General features: G+C 34.2%; 2 protein-coding genes across 5 annotated transcripts in view; both read right to left on the bottom strand.

Annotated features, from left to right (window-relative positions):
• The window catches only part of LOC132909017 (tetraspanin-5), a 190,711-nt gene that overhangs the window by 105,555 nt on the left and 60,625 nt on the right, over nucleotides 1-24,531 (bottom strand). For all 4 annotated transcript variants that reach the window (XM_060963599.1, XM_060963601.1, XM_060963598.1 and 1 more), the window contains exons 2-3: nucleotides 15,002-15,122; nucleotides 1,698-1,771 (exon numbers count right to left, since the gene is read on the bottom strand). In XM_060963599.1, the coding sequence (XP_060819582.1) occupies nucleotides 1,698-1,771; nucleotides 15,002-15,122 (195 nt within the window). The remainder of the gene's footprint in view (nucleotides 1-1,697; nucleotides 1,772-15,001; nucleotides 15,123-24,531) is intronic.
• LOC132908981 (U2 snRNP-associated SURP motif-containing protein) overlaps nucleotides 1-24,531 on the bottom strand; it is a 199,995-nt gene that overhangs the window by 59,250 nt on the left and 116,214 nt on the right. The window lies entirely within an intron of this gene.

The raw sequence follows: 24,531 nt of genomic DNA on the forward strand, positions 1-24,531 counted from the left end.
ACTCCAACCTAGTCTAACCCAACCGCGATCTAATCCCAGCGCCAGAAAAATGCCAGCAAAAGGACGCAGCCACAGGACGATGTATCACAAAAGATACGCCATCTCGGCAGGATCCGAATGTCAGTTACTGCCTTCTTCCACAACGGGCAACGCATCCCAAACGACCACGAAACCGCAAGGGATGACGATGCCGAAGCAAAAGATTGAGATTCAGACGTAGTCACGGATAAGATAAAGGGACTGAAATGGAGGGGTTTAACAGACCCAGCACCGCGTCCACAGGAGCACAGGCGGACAACGAAGAGATCCCTGTAACCGATCTCCATCTGAATATGTTCGGATGCTCAATCTCATGGAGATTCTCAATCTCATGGATACGCCAGTGAAGAATACAACGCCAGTTTTAGCGGTATTTCCATCACCAGACCTGACTCTGATCTTGACCGCTCTGCTACTCTGAGTGCATGCTGCGACAAGACGAGAGTAAACAAAAGGACTGCACTAGAAGGAAAGAAGAAGGCTCATCCCGATTTGGCTCCTGGTCACCGCAAGGAAGAATGATACTAGTGATGTGATCATCCTGTTGTATATTTCCGTGTTATGACAGTGTATAATTCAGTGCCGTTCAATCATTGCCCGTACGGACAACACATTACACTTCTCCGGACATAAATAAATAAATCAGCGGGGAACGCTCCTCGTACGTATATGCATGTGCATGTGTATGCAGTAACAATCGCCCGTCTTAAGAAGGAGGATTATGTTCCGAACAGTTTACAGTAAACATAAAATAACGTGTATTGTTCTACGGTTTACGAGTCTGTACACCAACCGCAAGTGTCTTCTTCCCATTCCGCTTTAATGTCTGTGACACCACTAGGCCGCGACTTTGCTGTCAGCTCTGTTCGTGAGCATCGACGCGAGCCCTTGTCCGCCTGAAGGTCTACCAGACAGCACTGAGCGTATACGAGTGAATAAATGTTTGCTAGTTTAAGATAGTTCCCTGTGTGTATGGCGCGAAAATTATCATGTCCCAAAGTGCCGACGAGGATGGTACCAGGATCTAGCTATGGGGAGAGTGTTACATCTTGTCTCTATATTTTAGCGACTGTCACGAGGCGATAGCCTCCGATCTTGCATGAGATGATCGCAATTAAATTCTGAGCGTGTATGTTGGAGTAGCGATAAGGATAAGCAACCATAGTGAGTCTCAGTGTTACTTATCTCTCTCTCTCCTCTTGTTTCGCCTTCGCCGTCACACGAGACGCACGAGCGACGACGCGACGTCTGTCTGCGTCTGTATAGTATCCTAGAGTTGCTACTTTTTGCAAATAGACAGTGTATTCGAATTTACAGTATCGAGACATCCCTCTTTCTTCTTTCTATTCCTCTACCTACCTCTTTTAGGTAATTTAGAAGTTACGGGGTCACCTGTAAAGGACCGATAGAGGTTGCACCCACGACAAAAATAAAGTTAAAGACCGGATGTTAGTCGTTCGGCTATTCGATTGTCGCGTATCGTGTGCCAGCTACCGTGAATGCTCGCATCCGTATGTTACAATTACATTCTGTCAAAGGTAAGCAAGTGTCCACATACGTTTGAGCGGTAGTATGCAGACGAGAAGCTATGTATCTTCGTGTGCTTACAGATAATTAAAGCAATCCACAAATGCTTCATTAGATGTTCAAATACATACCGTAGCTAGGAGGCACGTATTTTCCCTGAGTGCGCCAACGCATCCCGTAAACCCAATGATAAATGTCACTGTACCTATAACAGAGGAAGAATTATTTGAGTTAAGTCTGAGTATTTTATCATCTGCTATATTTTATCAGTTTCGTTGATACTACGTTTACGCTGAGTTTGCGTTTTCAATTTATTTATTTTTACGTTCTATCTTTATTTGTGTACATAAGGCTGATCATTATCTTATCTTTTATTCAAGGAATCTTTCTGTTCTTATCCGCCTAGGATCGTTTTGTTTCGCAATAAATCATATTTAGACTACAATGTCTAAAGTTGGATGTACAGAGTGTTTCACAGAATTGAACTCAGTTTTAAGATAGTAGAAAGGAGAAAAATTTTTATTAAAAGGCTAAAGGTAGTTTTAAATGGTACAGAGTTAGCAATTTCATTTGCAAGAGAACTTCCCATTTCTCTCGTGTTCACTATGTTGTTTAGCAACTGATAACAATCGGGAGGCAGCGGGAGGCAGTACTGAACACACATGTTCGGTTCCGATTGCAAATGGACTAGCTCAGTGATTATACAGAAATCCATTTAATTTCCAATATGGTACATTTTACACAGAAACAATTAAAACCTTTCCCCTCTTGAATTTTTCCATTTAAATCAATTAAGGATTTATAAACCGACTATTTATTGAATTGGTATCCAATAAAAATACTTAATTACTTTCTTATAACAAATAATAAAGGAAGATAATCGGATTTTTTTAGCAAAAAATGCCAGTATTTTTCTTAACAAAAACTTTCCGCTAATGAAATATATACATATGTTTGTATACATTGTAATATACATAATTATATAGTTCTATTTACTTTAATTAATATCATTTGAATTATACTGATTTATATAGAGAACATACTAAAGGTCGGTAATTATAGTGTTAATAAAGAGCACATGTTAACGATTTTGGCTTCCTTGAGATTAGCCGCAAACATAAATGAGCTTGATACGTTCTTTTGTAACTTTTAAATTTTTCTATCTATCATCTTTAAATTTTAATAATAACAATATCCATATTTGCTATTATTCGCTTCATGTCACGAGTCTTCGTAGTATAATTCTCCAGCACGAACTGTTTTGCATGTGAATAAACTTCCGTGGCGCTCATAAAGCCACCTTTTAATTATCACGTCTCTTGTGATGTCATGTGGTTAGACATGAGTTGCGTTAGCAGCAGTAATCGCGTAACTACAATCGATGAATAGCAAATCTTGTCTGTGGAAAATGTGCAGAGTGTCACAACGATAAACAATTTAAAGATCTAGAAATATTTTTTGTAATAAAAAGAAATTTGTAAGAAAAGAAGGTAATAATTTTCCAAGAAAATAGTAACAATAATGAAGCAGATAGTTTGCTACAAAAACGTGATATTCAGAAATAATTCACATTATTTCATCATTCACAAAGTCAAAACTAAATCAGAACCTGTGAGGAGCGAGAGAAGACGATGAGGTACATGCTGGAAGAATGTGAGAAGACAAAACTGGAAAAAGACATAAAAATGGCATTAGATGCGATGGAACGGGGAATAGAAATACCGTGGAGTATAGAGAGGGTGAGAGAGAGAGAGAGAAAGACAACGAAGAGTTAAAGGCAATAGTGAAGAACAGAAACTAAAGAGAGACAGAAAGCAATATTGAATATTAAAGAGGAACCGAGTAGAAGGAAGAGCAATATGACGAAGAGAGAGATAGAGACAGAGAGAATGAGAGCAAAGGAAGGAATTAAGGAGAATGATAGGTGTTATCAGTGCTAGGTGATATGTAAATGTAGAAATCTCAGATTGGAGTGTAGGCAGATTGTATAGAGTGTGAATGAAAGTGTAGGTGGAGAAGAATGAGCGGAGGGAGCGAGAGTATGGCAAGTAAGCGTAGGATATAAGAGAGAGATGTAAAACCAGAAGGCTGTCCTAAGGCAATAGGCGAGTACTGTGTATAATAAATAATCTATGCATCTATTTATGCATATAACAAAGAAGAATTGTATTTGTACATCGAATAAAAAAAAAGAAAATAAAACAATCATGCAGAAACAATTCATAAATTATGGAGGCCAAAAAACTAATTATTGGAATTTTTGTCTGTCTATTTGTTTGTCTGTTTGTACTCGCGTCACGTAAAAGCTACTGAACGAACTTTGATGGAGTTTTCTCTACCCGGGGAGGAAAATAGGATATGTTTCATTTTGATCCATTTTCTAGAAGCTGAAAAATAGCCTGGCGTCTAAATTATATGCGCTCGCATGTTTGGCAGAGATGAAGGAACGATAGTTATTGTTTACGCCGTGTTTGTTCTGAAATCTTTTTGTGCTTTAATACTTTTTATTACGAAGAATGATTTAACTGTTAAAAAATATGTATTTCATTTATAAAAATTCATTCGCTTAAAGATTGTTCCTTCTATCTAACAATCCACGCGAACGAAGTTTGCAGGCGAAACCTAGTGAATAATAAGTCATAAACTAAATCATAAGCAAATAACATGTTATTATCGATCGTAGAAAATAAATATATAAAAGATATAAAAGAGTAAACTGCCTAAAGTCAATTTCTTGTTTACACTTTATCAACGTACAGGTCTATCGTCGAAAAACGTCCTGTTCGTTGATCAATCCCAGATATTTTTGTTTACTGCTGTGTCACATTTAACGTCCAACCAGGGACAATGACCGAAGCTGACACTCTCTCGCTTGGTAGAAATTCATTGACTGTCCGGAATGCTATGAATTTACCAAGCCATTCAATAATTACCAACTGCTCCTCGTCTGTAATACTAATTGCTACGTTCTAACTTTACTCGTAGTATCAAGGAGCTCGGTAAGTACGTGGGCCACAACCGTCGGATGTGGATGTTGAGATACCGTTAATTGCTGGAAATTCCGTATTGTAAACTGTCTCTCGACTAGCAGCTTCACTCTCCAAGTGGAATTATGCAACAAATTCATGTTCCTAGAGAGAATCCTTCATATGTCATTCTACATAACTAGCAAACTGTAAAATTAAATAGAAACTTTAATTATTACACATGTAATCGATCTATTTTCGATTTGGTAGTTAAACTGTAAAATATGTCTTGTCTCGTTATTTTTTAAATATTTAAAATGTTGCGTTTAAATCGATCCCTGCCAATATCTCTTAAACTATTTATGATACCAGAAAATATCTCGAAAGGAACTTAAATGGTTTTGGAGAAGACATAATTTGATGTCAGTAGCTTTTAGCTAAGGATGCTTTTAGGATGTCGATAAGCTTTAGTAATAAAAAGATAGAAACGTAGAGCACACATAAAGGTCAATTTTCTACTTTTTTGAATAGAACTTGTAATATATTTTACGATATCTTAGTCGATTTATATTGGCATTCTCTATGGAACTTGATGAACTATTTATATCGAAAACCCCTTAATTGATCAAATATTCTAACTTCTCTTTTGAAAACCTATCGTATGAAAGACAAAGAAAGACGTAGGGCACTATTTTTGTATCTGTTTTCCCGACGACAAAGTTAAATACAGTGGTTCATGAAAGACTCAAGCACTTAACGCATCATTTTCTGGTGAATGCATTATGTGCACTACACTTTTTGAAATTTTATTAGGACAATCTGAAAATATATATAGAAATTACAAGGTATTCGTGAAAAATTACCAGTCATCAAGATAGTCTCACTGAATATCGTGGCTTGTAACAAAATGAACAACTGTATGTTCAAATATACTTTGATGATTTTTGCAAAGTGTATGCTTCCAATAAATATCTTGTAACTCCTATGTACATTTTCAGATCTGTTTCAAATTTGATTAATACAATCACGATAGCTATGTCTCGTTACAGTGCTAATGAAATATCAATATGGTTTTTATAATAAACACATAAAAAGTTTATACGAGAGTTTGAAATTTCCATGAGCCACCGTATGACTATTTATCGAATAATTATTTAATAATAATTACCAAACATTCTAACTGCTAGTATATACTATTCCAATTATCAAAAATTTCTACTAGCGTGGCTAGTAAGTATTTCAATCTAGGTTCCTCTTTCGCTGGTAGAAGGAGAGAAGGTGGGCACACATAGCAACGTTGCAAAATTTCCCTCAGGTCTGACTGTTCGGCCAGCAAATCGAATTTTGTAACATGTGTTCTTGAAAATGGGAAACATGAGTTTGTGAAAACTTTAATTAAATTGTGTTCGTTTCTTTTGCTGGGACAAGCAGCAGATGGAAATTTTATACAAGTACATTATCGTGAAAAACACGTGAAATAAATTACACAAATATAATATCTACGATCCTGTGATACCTAAAAAATAATCAAAGAGTACAACAAGACATGGATTAAGGACTGTTATATTAGTTAATGAATTATGTTCAAAAATCAGGAAGGAAAATTTATCTCTAAAGAATAAATACGAAGACAACTCAAATAGCAATCTGCTAAAATCATTGATAAAAGGAAGCGATGGAAGGATATTTCATAGACGCAAAGATATTTGAAAATTAAAATTATTACTTGTTAAATTTTGTCGCCTTTAAATGCAACTGAGCACTTTTATACGGTATTGCATAATATATGCACATTATACAAATACTTTGTATAATATACATATACAATATGTTGAGGTTATTAGATGTACGTGAATACAAAGGAACGCGTGCATAAATTGTAAGGTAGAAAATATATATGTTGGATCATCTTTGGAAAATGGGGCGTGTAATGAGTCTTGCTGCTAGTTGTCCATAGTTGTCTTATACCGGATGATGTTTGTTTATGGGAATGTATTACAAAAGTTAACAAGTGATATCGATGATCGAGTGATCGAGATGTCTATGACGATGAATTTAGATTCGATAACGAATACACGGTCAACGGGATGACGATTGCGATTAGGAACTCGATGTACGTGTTCCCTGGGCTGGTCGAACTTATCGGATTGCACCTCGGTCCAAGTGGAACTGCCCTTATATACTCCTCTCCGTATTCCTCGGGTCAATCCCTGTTTTTAAGGAGAGTTATTTAATTACTTTATACCTCTGTTAGGCACACGTCTCTCCCGTGAGCCCAAGCATACTGTCATAAATCTCGGATAATCATAATTGACTTGACTCATAAACAGCTATTTCTCAGTCTTATTGTTTAAGTACGACTATGATAAAAAGTCTGGACTAAAGTATTGGGGACCTTCCCAAATATTCCGAAAGAAAGGCTCCGGCGTCCCTTCATCTCACACATTTTAAAAACTAAAGTGTAAATACAAGTCGGAATATAATATGAGCTGATCCAGATCCGCACGCTAGTGTCACGAGGAGACACAAGAAATCGCGAAATTAACAGATCGCCGGTAATCTCCTCGCGTCGCAGTTCGAACGAAATGATTCTTTCACGAATAGGGTGAAGAAAATTGAACTTCGTATACGATAATGGAATTTATTATAGAAACCCAACAGAGTGACGGTTCAAAGTGTTAGAACAGAATGATGTCGAGCGCCAGTTGAGGAGGGTTCTTATATTAAGGGTCCAGTCCCCTTGGAGGGGCCATCGTCGGGTGCGCGCCAGAGGCGCCTCTTTCGTTATTGTTTCGATAGCTGTGGCATGCAGGATGCCTAGTCCATCTTGCCCTTCTTGAGCGGGTGGTCTGCTTGAGTGTGTGACACTAGCAGTGTTACCCTATGACTGAAAACCCTGAAGCCAACGTCGCCTATCTACTGTTTATGGTTTGCCTTCGACGCGGTCTTTTGTCTATGCGCTGTCGATGGCTTCAGTGCTTGAGAAAACTAAAAGACCAGATGTAGAGTTTTCTTAAAAGTGATGACCACTTCAACACAATATATTTTATACGATACAGCTAAAACATTAGGTTTGGCGTAGAAAAATCTTTGTCTTCTATTTGTTTTATTGTGAATTATTGTTAAACCTGTCTTTTCGATGTGTTTCAAGTTACGAAGGCAAAGCAAGAACCACATTGGAGGAACTGTTACTCTTGTGTTTGCAAAACAACTTTGATGTTATAGTGAAAAGATATTCATTCTAGTTTTATCTCAAAAATGCAATAACCCAATGTGGTTAGAGAGGAAACACATAAATCCAAGTGTTATAAATAATTCTGTGGACCGAACGAGAGACAATAGAGAAATCTAATTCAATCAGACTGTAAAAAGTATCTTTAGCTTCCTACGTAAAGAAGAAAGTTTGCCTGAAACAAATTACTTCCTTTCTTTAGAGCCTTACAAATCACAGGCAGCAACGCCTCGAAAAGGGTGTGACACTCTATCAAACTTTAATATTTTTTGTAAACGATTGACTCCACCCACGCAAGTTAGTAATCTGTGAGAATCAATAGCAGTCAACAGTTTCAAACAATCCAAACTAAAGTAATAAGTTTGAAGCAATCACGCGGTTTAAATACCGACTTTCCCACAATGAAGAATATTAATAGTCGTACAATGTACAATGCTCCATTATTTCACACGAAAATGCACTTCAACGTTATAAATTTGCGGTTGGCTGCGGTCGACAGCCACAATGCATGACATTTTTTTGTATAATATTAAATCTTCTTTGAAGATATTGCATAAAAGAAGATTTCTTGCAATTAAACTTTAATGTGATAAAATAAAACCTATTTTTACTGACTTGCTATTTTATTCATGGAGACATATGTATGTGTAATTTATACAATCAAGGACAGAGGTATAATAAGTGAAATAGTAAAATGTATGTCGTAAAAGGTACGACGTTTTCGTTCCATGCGGCTTGTTTACACAAAAATATAAATATTAATTTCAATTATTCGTTAAGTGCAATATGTATACATAAGTATATAAGGATTACAAGGATAATAAGAATAATATTAAATAAAACTTGTGCTGGTAATTCAAACTTCGTTATACATATGTGATACATACACATATGCGATGAAACCTCATTGATGACTGTATATGTGGATTTCGTTGTATAAAATATGTATAAAATAATCCAGTTTCGTATCGAAATATAGGTATTTTCAATTGGAGCACAGGTATTATCACAATTTTAATACAACGGAGTGAGAGCAGCCGAAGTATAAATAATATATACTAACAAATATTTCGTTGATTGTGCTGAGCTTCTGAAACTTTTAAAATTACTATCTTTTTCACAATACAGAATCAAACATCGCTTGTTACTTATTTAAGAATTTCTGCGTTATAAATTAGGAGTATGTAATTCCTGTACTGTATCGATAAAAGATAAGGACTACAACTGCAGCTAATAAAATTATTTCGCAGACATCAAGAAAGGAAAATATCGTTTTCGTTGGCAGCGAAAGGTGTTCAGAGGAAGCGATAATAAGAAATACGAAATAAATTCCTCTAAATATGAAGGAAGATGCCAAGCTACATCTCTTTTTCAAAGATAAATATCTCAGACATAATTGCTTGGATGAGTTGCTTTCACCATCGGTAAGAGGAATGGAATGAGGTTGAAAGGAATGATTATCCGCAGATCGTACTTGCTTTTCCAACGTCCACCGTGATCCTCGTCGTTCGATTTTTGCTCCTTTAGAAGCAGTGGTCCAGATCACGTGCATATTAGATTTAACCTTGCACAATTTCAAGAACCTGTAGTCCGTCTCTGTCAGGATGTTTGGCTTGTAGGACATCCGCTGATTCTCGCCATTACGTTTAGCTACACCGTGGTTAGCCGCTCAAGAGTGACTCGCTACCTTCTACCTTCTACTCCTTGGAATCTCTCTGTATATCTCTAGTAATCCGATTTAGAGCGTTTCACAGAGTCTCTCGAATATCAGAACATCAATTTGTCAACGATGCTAATCTACAATTCTATCCTGTGTACCCAAAATGCTGCAGTGGTAGGAAAAATACCTCAATATCGACCCACGTATTGTTTATGTATGTAGTTAACTGTTATTTCTACATTTATTGTAGCAAGTGTCCGTGTATAAGAAACAGGTACAAATAGTCGAACGTCTCTGAGGATGTATAAAGAAAAATGTTGGTTTCTCTTTATTTTTACGTGCCAACTACACGAATACATTCGTTCCTTACGTTACTGTATATGCTATGTGTTGAGGTTATTAAATGCATGTGAATAAAAAGGAACGCGTGGATAAATTGTAAGGTAGAAAATATATATTTTGAATACTAAAGTGTGAATACAAAGTTCGGAATATAATATGAGCTGATCCAGATCCGCGCGCTAGCAGTGTTACCCTATGACTGAAAACCCTGAAACCATCGTCGCCTGTTTCTATGGAAGAGTGGTTCCACAAATGGCGCTTCAAAGTCAACGAGAACAAATCCAGCCACATAACTTTCACGCTACGAAAACAAACTTGCCCACAGGTGACGATAAACGATATACCTATTCTAGTTAAAGAATCAGTCAGATATCTGGACATGACTCTGGATAGAAGATTGACATGGAAACAACATATCTTAGATAAAACCAAACAACTCGGAGCAAAATTTAAAAAATTCTATTGTCTCATCGGCCGACGTTCCAACTTAAACGCGCAAAGTAAAATTACACTATAAAAAGCCATATTAAAACCTGTTTGGACCTATGGAATCCAACTATGGGGAACAGCGAGTAATTCCAACATAGAAATTCTCCAACGATTCTAATGGAAAACCTTAAGATCCCTAATAGACGCACCTTGCTACGTCACCAACGAAACGATACATCACGACCTCAAGATACCCACGGTCAAAGAAGAATTATCCAAATTCAGCAATAGACACAGCACAAGAGTTAACAACCACCAAAACCCTCTAATTACTCAACTACTCGACACGTCGGAGCAGATCCGCAGGCTAAAAAGACATTACATCTTAAATCTAAGCACTAGATTCAAATGGAATCAAACATATTATAAACACTTATTAATCATGTCATAGCACCACGTCAGACAAATTTACATGAAATTCTCTAATGAGAATTGATTGTAAAATAAACGCAAATAAAAAAAAAAAGAAAAATCGTCGCTTGTCTACAGTTTATGGTTTGCCTTCGACGCAGTCTTTTGTCTATGCGCTGTCGACGGCTTCAGTGTTTGAGAAAACTAAAGACGTAGAGTTTTCTTAGAAGTGATGACCACTTCAACACTATGGACTCTAGTTCTCAAGTTAGAGATAATTAAAGATTGTCTGTGGCATAATTTCATCTTACACGTTAAGAGAACGTGTTCGTTATGATAATTTATTTTTCCACTTTTAGTGAATACTGCTTCGTCAATGAACAAAATGGTAGATAGCATCCTGGATTTCGTATCAGGTTCGTCTACGCTATCGATCCTAGTGACTGCTGGTTCGTTTACGAAGCTTCAACTTCAATCTCCTGTGGCTCCTTGACCTCGTATCAGGTTCGCCCGCACGTGACTTCGTCCTAGAGCCATCGTGATTTCGCATCAGATTCGTCCTCGGAAACAATAATCCTAGCGAATTTCTAATTTCGTATCACATTCGTCCATGCACTTGCTAATACATTTGCAATTATGTTGCATAGAGCAACCCTAGCCAACCTCTCACCTGCTGCTCGCAGGGTGGATATGAATACTTGCAACCTACAATTCTCAGTCTTCTCTTGAACGTGATTCTTCTTTACTTTTTTTCTGATATTTTACAGTAACCCTTCTCTTACAAAATTTCCTTTATAATACAATATGTTATAGTATGTTGTATACTCATATAATATGTTGTAAAACCATAACATTTATTAATTTCATACAAAATAGGTACTTGGCACAGACTATCAAAAGAACGACTAATCTGCGAAATAAAAAATTAGAATTATTTATTCGTGTAAGATACTCAGAAGAGGTAGGAGAAAAAGAGTAAATTATTCGCAAGAATTATAATGCCATAATAATATAATTAATATAAAATAATAAGTTAACAGTTATATGGAGTATCCGGAAGGCTTATACTATAAGAAATTGGAGGCATAACAATTTATACTTCGGACGTATGTTTCTTTTTTCTTTTTTTTTTTATTTGCGTTTATTTTACCATCAATTCTCGTTAGAGAATTTTAAGTAAATTTGTCTGACATGGTATTGTGACATGATTAATAAGTGTTTATAATATGTTTGATTCTATCTAAATCTAGTGCTTAGGTCTATGGCGTAGCCTCTTTTTAGCCTGCGGATCTGTTCCGACGTGTCTATTGCTGTGTCTTGTGCTGTGTCTATTGCTGAATTTGGATAATTCTTCTTTGACTGGCAGACGTATGTGAAGTCGATGCTCAGTTGCTAAATGCTAAAAGCTATTTTTCACAAAACCACCTTTTGTCGAGAAACGTTTATTTGAATTGACACAGCTAATATGTCTATGATTAATTAATTTACGTTTAATGCTACACATCATGACTTACTTAAATTTGTTCATCCGCCTTTTTTAACACGATATCTTCGTATCTTCTCCTAAAATTGACATTAGATCTATATGCAAATGTTTGTTCTTATGGGTCTTACAACTAAGTTCTTCGACTTGTTCCGCCATACTCTCACTAATTAATACTTTCGTACACCACCCGAGGAAATCTTTTGGTTCTGTCAAATTATTTATTACTTTTTTTGTATATGCGAGTATCTGTGGCTTTACGTACGCGCATACGCGTGTATGAGCTTTTATGTGTTAACGGTGGTACAAAGGCATGGTAATGCAGCACGTGTAATGGTTTCAGATCGACGACACAAATGAGGTTTATTGAACTGGCGACGTGAGGTTTGTCAGAAATGAACTGCGGAGTTGGTTTCATGAAATAATCTTTTGAACGAAAATTTCTCGATAATCAGCGCTAAATGTTACGACTATGAATTGCGCGAATTACTTACATTTTTTCCAATTAAAAATTATAGGAATTATCGTTCCATATCAACAACGAATACCAATGTAATATGGATACGATGATCCATCTCACAATGTTACAAAATTACGAAATGTATTAAATCTGTTGCATTCTTCCGATTATTTCCGGTCCAATTATAATTTTTTAACATTAACAAAATATCTCAAATTTGTGCTAAATGTGGAGAAATTGTTATTGGTTTGCATGATTCCCGTTTTTAATTTCATATAGAATATTTTCCTGAAATGTTACAAACGTGTTTTGTTTACTAAAACAAGAGCCAGATTGAAATACTATAAAAATTCGACAGTCGTAGTAACATCAAATGACATGTTTGCCAACGGATGGATAAGCCGTGATGCAAGTTTCATGACCTGACTTATTGCCATTAGATTACTTTTTGGCGAGCTTTGAGATCTACTGTTTCGAGTTTGCGAAGTTGGCAGCTCGAGCGTGAATTTTTACAAAAAAAAAAAAAAAGCAAAAGAAAAATCGAATGGTATTGGTGTGTTCACGATTTGGTTGTCCACATTTGTCCAACCAAAATTTTCCACCTTTCAAAAACAAAAAGCTATCACCAAATAGAAACGTAAAAAGTTTGACATCAGCGCTGCATGAAATTTTTCATTGATTTTTCAATAGGATACGATTGTCCACGATTTGTTCATGTTTGTCCACTCAGAATTTTCAATTGACTAGATTACAAAAAAAGGTTAGCACCAAATGGAAGTTTTTAATGATAGTTTTTTTTTTAAAGCTGGACAAACAAAAATTTTGGTTGGACAAATGCGCACGAGTACTGTTTATAAAAATTCGCACTTGGAGGAGCAAACTTCACGAACTTTACTGTTTCTAATAAAATTCCTAGAACGTCAGATGGTACGAAAGGACGAACACAGAATTCACTTGCCATTTTACACTTTACATTTTACGAATTTATCAATTTGACCAATGCCTCTTTTTTTTGCAACAAAATAATTCTTTAAAGGTTTTTTATCGATCGCTGGAAAACACAACACATGAGGATTTTCGTTGGAAAGTTTACGATATTTTCTCAAAGAAAATGAGCTATTTTTGAGTCGTTTTAGTTAAGATCTTTAAACTCAGTGTCTTGAAAAAGTTAATTAAGAATGGTATGGAACGAACTGCTTAATTACGGCTAACCTCGAGAAAAATTCCAGATTCTCGGGAAAAGGTGCGTTTCGTCTAAGCGTAGCCTACCTTCTAGAGAAAAAGCACGGAAAAACGCACCGGAAATGCAAGGAACTTGTCCGTGATAGCCTAAAAGCACGTTGAAATTACCTTTGCCAGGTAAAAAATAATTAGTACGCATTTTTTGGACAATTGTACATGGAAGCTAAATACGAGATGGGCCAGAACTCATTTTCCGACTTCTTTTAATGAGAGCTTTAATTAGCAAGTTACTTTTTTACGCAAATAGTTTCTTCTCTTTATAATTTTGTGGAATGAAATGGCAAGTTACGTGTATCAAATATTCGCCTTTTGACCGCCCGCAAGTTTGAACATTTTTTATTTAAGACTACAAGTAACAAGCTCTTTGTTTATTTACCGATATGCTTAGTGATGGGATCTGAAACAAATTCATTAAACGAATCTGTGTCAAGGCTGGTGCTTTCAACTGAATATCTGGCGCCATAAAAAAATCTATTGGGACAAATCTAGCGAAGGAACTCGCCAGTAATTTCTACTATTGCAATATTTTGTTGCCAACATGAACGTCATTTCAAACATCCGATCTAACGCCCTGTTGAACTAAATTTCATTAATTCTATAAACCTAGGAATTCATTTCTGAAGTCAGGATCATTCGAAGATGATAGTATTGGGTCGTTGAATTCGTCTTGACATCGGCTACAAATGTATGAAACCAAAAATACATCGTATCATTTAAAAAAAGTGAAGATAACTATGATTTTTTACAGGAAAAAACATTTCTTGGCGGTTTTAAGTACCGCAATTTATAGCTGTTTCAAAATAGGTCGACTTTTGTTTGAAACATTTTCCTGTTGCATTATCAGGAAAGCTTAAAAAATCGTGTACACCATTTCGCCTAACGCCCTGTATAAAAACCAAAATTACAACTAATTTTCAAAATATCGATACGTCTTTATTCACACGATTGGACAAAGTTGAATTGACCGAAGCGAATACAGTGGAATTTCATTTCTCTGAATTTGGAGGACAAATAATTTGTATAACAGGAATTTGTATAATAGGAGCTCACCCCTAATACTTCCCTCGTTATGTACCTATTATTTTTCGTTCACACGATAGGAGCTCATGTTCAGAAAAGTGAATTCAAGCGGCAAAATTTCACTTAATCGGCGATTAACTTTCATTCAAATAAATGGAGTTCTAAAGAGTTAATATAATTCGCTACTTACCGACTAGAATGAGGATAAATGCTGGGTCGAGCGCAACATTTGTGAGCCTGGACAAATTGTTGAACGTGTCCTTTTCGGTCCAAGCCCATACACCTACCGCCATGATACCCAAACCCAGCCACTGAAATATCAAGAGAAAAAAGCTTTAAAAATTAGTCACAACGAGGATTAATTATAACATTATAGATGAAACATTTTAATTTGAAACAGACATTAAAACTTTTTCTCAAGCTCTTTTCTTGATTTATATTCTCATTTGTTTTGCCTTATGATTATATTGATAAACAAAATACCAACAATTATGTTAGGTTTATTCTTGGTTTGCTTCGTTTAAGTAAATTCGTTAAAACTGTCTCAATAGATCAATCACGGGAACTGGTATTTCGTATCTTGGTCGTAATCTCTTAACAAAATTTCAAACGACTCATATTATATATGAAATTTGGAACGTCGACCGATGAGCCAGTAGAATTTTTTAAATTTTTCTTCGAGTTGTTTGGTTTTATCTAAAATATGTTGTTTCCATGTCAATCTTCTGTCCAGAGTCATGCCCAGATATCTGACTGACTCTTTTTCTGGAATAGGTATGTCGTTTATCTTCATCTGTGGGCAAGTGTGTTTTCGTAGCGTGAAAGTTATGTGGCTGGATTCGTTTTCGTTGACTTTGAAGCGCCATTTGTGCAACCATTCTTCCATAGAGTCGAGGCCTCACTGGAGAGTAGAGGTCTCCATTTTGACGACGTTAATATACGGTAAATCCAGATATAAAGATATAAAGTAATCCAGAAGAGAAATTTGCAAATTACACGAATACGAGGCTGACCTTACTCTTGCGTCGATGCGGCTCGTCGACGACGTTTTATCAATTTTCTTGAGAATGGAAGTTCTTGCAGACTTGGCTGCTGGAAAGAATTACCTGCAGCCCTGGAACAACTGACGGCAAACTTTTGAAGAACGAAACATGAATACAAGGATGACTTTACTCCTGCGTCGTCGTCTAAATGACATTTTATCTCCCATGTTAAGTATAGGATTGTCGGATAAGTCTTAAGACTTAAACTTTATCCCAACACGTTTCAAAAATACAATTAGGCGAACAGACACAGTCCTGTACAATATTCCTCTGCCATTGGATGGTGCCATTATTCCATTCGTGATGGAATTCCTGTTATTTCCAATTATCAGCAAAAACATGATCCTGGCAAGGTTTATGATTTACTGGACAAGCCAGTATCATATGTCGTTTAAGAGAATTGGCATAAGTAGAGATAGTTGTACGGAAAACAACTATAATTAACAGATGCGCGTCAGTGCCGTACGTCATTTAATAGAATTGGCTTAAATAGGAATAGTTGCCTATCTGAAGCCGTATGCGATAACGCGTTCGTATTTTGCGGGATAATCGTTTCTAATCCTTGGGGGTTAATTTATGGCATCGTGCAACTATCGAGTTTGCTGCGGAAACATATATGTATCTATTATGCAAGTGGAATACGTTCGTTGGCGCAAACGAAAGCAACGAATCCGCTTTCAATCAAACTGTTCTTCGTAGATTTATGAGGAAAATAGACATTGTGTATTTGTATTTCAGCATTTATGTTAATATTTATTTGTTATTTTCGAAGACTTTTAATATCGGAGTTAGAAAGATTATAGGTACTGATTAAGTTGACAAGCTAAATGCGAATTAGCATAACGAGTAACGTGTTATTAAATTTAATATACCGACTTTGAGCATTCACGATGATATGCACCGATGTTGAATTTGTGTATTGGCCAAGCTGCAATATGGTTATAAATAAACTGTAGATGTTTGTGCACGTTCAAGATACAAATTTGTATGAAAAATGGCTATTATATATTCCATTTACACAAGTAACAAATGCAACTCTCCATTGGAGGTTGAAAGACATAAAATAAAGCAAATTACTGCAGCTACTAATAATATATTCGATACAAGTTTAATATATTAAATGTTATGTACGGTACAATATTTACTAATAAACATTCTATTGCAAAAAGTGGAGTAGTGTCTTGTATGTACTTTTTCTATCAGCAAAATATCAAACAGCAAAAGACATTTTGGACACCATAGAGATGATAGTTCTTTTAATCCAAAGAATTATTTGACTCAAAACGAAATAAAGTTTTTTAAGGAAATCCAAAAATCCATGGACAGGAGTATTTATTTAAAATCATGTATGTATAATTTAATACAGTTGTAGCTTCATTCCTACTGTTTCAGAATTTTAATTGATTTTAAGCTTTGTATTAAAGAACCCCTTTTATTATGTAACAAAATATTAAGTTCTATTTACTAAACTGATTAAAAGTTTTCTCTTAGACCTAAGCACTAGATTCAAATATTAATTAAAAATTATACTTTATCTATACTTAATTATTAAACTTAAAAATTATAAATTTACTTAAAATTCTCTACGAGAATTGATTGTAAATTAAACATAAATAAAAAAGAAAAGTTTCCTACATTGAAAGTATTCATGTTCGACTAATCATAGCAATACACTATCAGAATATTCAAAATGCTATATTTTTTTGTTTTTACAGTGACTCTTCTTAGTATTCCTCATCGCGATATTCTAAAGATTACTGTTCTCTCTGCTTGTTTATAACAATGTCATTGAATCGGTTGGTTTTTAATAATATACCCCAATATTTATTCTAATTAGCAGAAACAAAAATTTCATTTGCCTGATGGACGTAATTTTTTGTATGAAACGCAGCAAATTAAACAATAGCGAAATTTAACATCGCACAAATATTTCGATAAGGAATAAGTTACAATATTGAATTTTTCAAAGACAACGATTTAAGGGAGAAACAAGATTATATGAGATACTTCAATAGACGTATTATAATACCACTTCGATTTTTCTATCGTTGATTTGTCCGTAGCAACGGATCATCGAGATTGGCTCGATCGGAGAACGATCATCCGCAATAATTCCGCAATAATTCCATGAATGTGCTAGTGACACATTCCAGTCTGACACGGGAATACCGTTGTTCGTACACGTAGAAATAACAACGATCGACGAAAACATTTTTCTTCCTTGTTCTCCTCTATCGAATTGTCAAATTTCTCGCAATAGAAATATTCGATGAAAAACATTTCTGTTTTCGTGATGCTAATTACGCTTAGTACGCCTAACATCTGTGCCGATTAAAAAAAAAAAATAATTTTGAAAATAGATTCTTCGCATCGTTACATATCTTTCGAAAGAACTTAATTTTATCCTGAGGATATTTTTCATAGAATAACGAATAAAGGATAATGAAGTAATTTCATTTATTAATTGCCGAAACTTCGTACAATTTAATAATATCGTCTTACGGGTTACGTATATAGCAATCGCAATATCTGCGCTATATAACACGGTTAGTTATCTTTCTTGCAAGCAGAGACGACCGAATGAAATAATTATGACACTGCGATTGAATAATTGATCGTTATCGCGGTCGAAGCACAAAAATATAGATAATACGTTAGAGCGAATATGATTTGGACAGTTTGCCAACCGATCATCTAATATTAATAATTAATAATTGACGAACCATATATTACCGAATAATCTGTGTGTATTTCTATGCAAATTTATGTTTTTGAAGATACAATTGGGAAAATGGAACCTCGGTAGAAAATTGCTTTATCTGTCAAGTCATCTATTACAGAAAACACTATACTGTGGATATTTTATTATATATCGTTTCATATTCTGTGTAATATTACACTTTCAAACAAGATGCAATACAAATTTCTTAGAATTTTAATATATCCTTTCACCACAGTATTCTACGCTTATCTTTTATCTTTGACGAAAATTATTTTTGATTTTTAATGAAGATGATTTTTTATCTTGAATTAATGAATTTGATATTGCATATATTGTCGCAAACAACGTGGTGTGAGCTGTTTCGATGAAACTTGAGTACACTGTATAAAGATCGTAGCAAGCGATGTGTAAAAGTTACACAAAAATGTACAATAGAAATTTTAATTTTTAATGGTTCTCAGTTTCAACTATTTGCGTTCATTGTTTAATTAATGCAGAACACATAGTCAAACAAGATGTAATACAAATTTCTTAGAATTTTAATATATCCTTTCACCATAGTATTCTACGCTTATCGAGCTTTACGAAAAATGCAAAAGAAAATTTCTTTTTGAAGCCGACACGGTTGCATACTCGCTTTTAATGCAAATGTCCTACAGGCACATAGAGATCCACAGTGTAATTGTGAGATTAGCACATCGTATTGTTGTAGATCCTTCGAAACATAGATGCTCGAGGCGCGGATTTCGTTAAATAATAGAACGTCAGAGTAGTTTACATGTTCATTAGGATCGTTTTAATCATCGAGAATGTTGGGCGAATAATTCAGAGACGAGTTAAAGATCGCGTGAGAATTGCTATTTGAGCGTAACTTCTCTCACCTCGCGGATATATACCAAATAAATTTTGAACGCTTATCAATCGATTCTTGACAGCGATTACTTTACGCGTAATCTTCGGGCAGCAGATGAAAAAATAGCTTTTTCGAAATTACCTGTCAACGTCTCGTAGTTACTATATTTTGTAAGGACAGTAATAAGGATATACTACATTTTCCTTTCTCGCGGATAAGAGTAAGTAAGAATCCTTCGGTCGATCCTTTACGACCCTTACGATCTTTTTTCTACATTTTGATAAAGTATTTGGTAGAGTGTAAGTGATCAACTTTTAAGACTTACACCACTTTTGCATTAAAAGCGAGTATGCGACCGTGTCGGCTTCAAAAAGAAATTTTCTTTTGTATTTTTTGTAAAGCTCGATAAGCGTAGAATACTACGGTGAAAGGATATATTAAAATTCTAAGAAATTTGTATTACATCTTGTTTGACTATGTGTTCTGCATTAATTAAACAATGAACGCAAATAATTGAAACTGAGAACCATCAAAAATTAAAATTTCTATTATACATTTTTGTGTAACTTTATACAGTGTACTCAAGTTTCATCGAAACAGCTCACACCACGTTGTTTGCGACAATATATGCAATATCAAATTCATTAATTCAAGATAAAAAATCATCTTCATTAAAAATCAAAAATAATTTTCGTCAAAGATAAAAGATCGTATTCGTTATTGTGTTTCCCAGGTTTATTAAATTTATTCGAACGTCAATTTCTGTTTCCATCTTTCCCTTCTTGTATGAATTTGTATAAATCTGTAAATTCATAGAATTACATATACTGCGAATATTGTTCCTTTGTTGTCGGTGGTGTATTCATTACGCGTCCTTTTAAAATCTCAGAAGAAAAGATTTAAACAAATAACATTTCAATAAAATATACGTTTCCAATTTATGTACTACCTTTTATGTGTTTTCACCAGCCACGAAAGGCTCCTTGCGTGAAACATTGTTCGTTACAGATTGGAAAATTAACTGTCTGAATTTTTACAAGGAAAAATTAAGCAGTATAATGGCCCAAAAGTTGCCATAGTTTTAGAAATATATTATACAACGGAGTGCAATACAACAGAGTGGATAAGAGGGGAGGTAGATACATAAGAAAAGAGTTTAGATAGATACAGACAAGGAAAAGAGTTTAGGCTTTAGTTAGATAGATATAAGGGAGGGGACAATAAGGTGATAACGTCATAAGACTGAAAAAATGTAAAAAGCGTGATAGGTAAACGAGATGTAAAACCGAAACCTCGTCCAAAGCCGAAAGACACGGACTAAGTAAAAATAAATAAATAAAATTAAACAGTATAATGTAATACAATAAAACAGCGACAAAATAAAGAAAATAAGAGATCAATGTAAGAATATAATATTGTGTAAGAAATTAGAAATAAGAACCCAACAACCTGTCAGTAACAGGCTACGAGCTTAAAGTACGCGTAAATTATTATTATTATGTGAATTTTTACACGTTTTCTGCTGATCGTTTCCTAGCATTTTTGGTTTTTGTACTCTTACTTTGGTTAGTAATCAATACACTGTCCGCATGCGTCTAGACGTGTTTACTCTCTTCGGCGCTGTTACGATGCACTGAAATTTTTATTCTCCAATTGGCGCCGAAAATAGTATTTACTTCTTTTTCTCGAATATAATGATATATACAGTAGCGGACAAAAGTTTAAGACGAAATGGAAGAAATAAATAATTGATTTACTTTCCATAAAAAATATAAATACGGTGTTCTACTTTTGGTATTAACTAATTGTACATTTGTTTGTACACTTAGAAAAAAAATTTCATTTTGATATTTTGCTCAATAGCTAAGTTATAAAAAAGGAACGAAATCTGTATAATATTTCGTCGGTCAAAAGTTTAAGACTATACAAAAAATATTAATTTTTGGTTAAAAAATATACACAATTTTTGTTTAAATTCAATATTTTGTTCAATATCCGTTATTTCTTATCCCTTCGGTACATCTTCTTGGCATAGAATCTATTAATTTTTTATATTAATCTACCGTAATATTATTCCAGGCTGTTTCAATCGTAGAGTAAAGTTCATTTAAATTTTTCGGTTTATAACCTTGTACTGTCTTTTTTATGATGCTTCACAAATTCTCGATTGGGTTAATGTCTGGTGATTGCGACGGCCACGGCAGCACGGTGATATTTTCTTCTTGAAAAAACTGTTTCACAACCCGAGCCGTGTGCTTCGGATCATTATCATTTTGAAAAATAAAATCATCACTCATATTGTTGCGTGCAAAAGGTAACATTGTGTTCTTGAGTATGTCCTTGTATTGAAAACGGTCCATAATTCCATTGATACGACATATCGGACCAGGGCCGCTTCGAGAAAAACACGCCCACACCATAACGTTGCCACCACCATGTTTAAGAGTTTTTAAAACGCACTGTGTTTTCAAACTTTCGCCAATTCGACGTCTAACGTACCGTATCCCGTCAGAACAGACGCGATTGAATTTCGATTCGTCAGAAAACAATACCTTTTGCCAATCTTCACTTGTCCAATGCTTATGAGCTTTAGCAAATGCAAGTCGTCTTTTTCGATTCCTAGAACTCAGCAGTGGTTTCTTTTGGGGTTTTCGTCCTCTTAAGTTAAAGTCTTCTAATCTTCTCCTAACAGTTCTAGCACTAATTTGTGTATCGTTTTCATAGTTTATCTCCGCAGCAATATTATTTGCACTACGAAAACGATCCTTTTCGCTCAATCGATGAATCCGGCGATCCATTTTCGGTGTTGTTTTCCGTGGTCTTCCGTTTTTCGGTTGATCGCAATACATGCCTGTCTTTAAACATTTATACCAAGCTTGTTTACAAGCTGTTTCTGACCTGTTCACTATATTTGCTATTTCGGTGAAGGTTTTACTTTGCTTTCGCAGCCTTACGATTTGTTCCCTTTCGTTTTCAAGTAAATTCTTTGATTTACCCATAGTCTGTTCCTACCTAAATGAATTTTAAGCAATAAAAGGTACACTAAACAATGATTTTGACATTCCAGAATCAAAATGTTCAAAAACTGTACTCGTACTCACGTTTTACACAGATCGTCTTAAACTAATGTCCACTGTTTCCAAGTGCTAGGCGGTAACTAACTGTTGTAACTCCTACATTGTTTGTATTTAACAACTGACTGTCTGAGGTTACGAAGGTCAAACATACAGCTACGTTATTCCAAAGAGACAAACCGAATAGAAGAACAATATGCGTATAAGATGTTTGTAATCCGGTTTACAAATCATCGTCTTAAACTTTTGTCCGCTACTGTATGTACTTTATTTCGATACATGACATTCTGAGGATTGAAATCAGAGTTATTTGTGAAATCATACGATATAAAATGTTAAAGCGTTAGATTGCTTTTATTTCTGGTTAATAAAACGTAGAATATCACGACTTCGAAGGTAACAGATATATCGCCAGTAGAAACATGTCTTAAGTAAAATCGAGTAAAGACGTGAATTACATAGGGTGGCTACAGAAAATATTCGTAATAGTACGTACTCTTATTTTCTAACTAAACGCTCCTATATCGAGTTCCATATTTCATTTCCACAATATCAAATTTTTCTAGTCACATGAAAGTATTGCTAAATTTAATATGTTTGAATTTAATTAATTAATATGTAGACTCTACAATAGGTACATCGGTGTGTAAATATCTTAACTCGTTACCTATTGTTTTCATCGAGAAACTTCAAACAACATTCGAGAAAATTTACATAATAATTAAGTAGATTCAAACATATTAAATTTCGTAACACTTAGTAGTATCTTAATGGTATTTTAGACTGTATTTCTTATTGACCCACTTTGTATGTATATAATTTGACCATGACATTCTCTGTAATAAACGACAACAAAAATAGACTTTTCCGTATTCGTAGGTATTTTATGTTTCAAGGTAAACAATAGCTCCACTTTATACAAGGTATATATGTATATATGCAATATAATAGTCGCTACAATTTTTTGGGCATGTCCGATAATCCGACAAAAAAATATTCTGAGCAACAGTTAGCCAGTGCTGAAGAGGCAGTAAACTGGGATACAAAAATTTGGCACACAAAAATGTTCCATCAAAAACTTTCATTTTTTTATATAACAATACATGTATAATCTTTTCTATTCAATATCATAACGTCGATACAGGATAACATTCTCTTCGTTTTAGAAATATGCTGTTTGCAATATTAAAGTTATATTATGTTAATATTATATTTATATAAAGTTGTATTATATTATATAAAGAATAGATGAATTCATTGATTCTTAAGATTTATAATATCGCAAATATATCAAAAAGATTTATAATATATTACACTAATTGCTATTTATACCATCTTGTATATTTTCATACAATTATTATATATATTTTCAATATATCAGTTACAATAATTCAATTATAATATAAGACATATAAATATCATAATATATTTTACTACAATTAATATATTATAAACATAATATATGACATATAAATATTATATAAATATAATATAAGACTTATATTAATTGTATTAATCAAAATTAATCAAACATACAAAATTGTATTAATCAATTATATTGTCATATAATTTGTTTATAATATATTAATTGTATTAAAATATATTATAATATTTATATGTCTTATATTATAATATATTATTGTTATTTGTATAATAATATAATAATTATTAATAAATTTTAAGATTACGTAATAATAATTATTAATAATAATTATTTGTATATTTGTATAATATATTATTATTATATGTATTATAATATGTTCATAATATTTTTATTATGCGTTGTTTCATGATCTAATTGTTTGTTCACTTGCAAAAATGAAAAATGGAACTACGTTCATACTAGTAGCACTTAAATGAACTTTATTAATATGTCGTATTTAATTGAGAATAAAAATGAGAATCGAAAGCAATTTTCTCTTTAAATTTTCAAAGTATTACCTGTTTTGTAGTGAAATATACAGCATTGCCGGTTCTGTAATGAATTACACTTCGCTCCAGTGCTGTTCTACGCCGTTCTCTGACGCT

The sequence above is a fragment of the Bombus pascuorum genome, chromosome 7 (assembly GCF_905332965.1).
Source record: "Bombus pascuorum chromosome 7, iyBomPasc1.1, whole genome shotgun sequence".
Lineage (NCBI taxonomy): Eukaryota > Metazoa > Arthropoda > Insecta > Hymenoptera > Apidae > Bombus > Bombus pascuorum.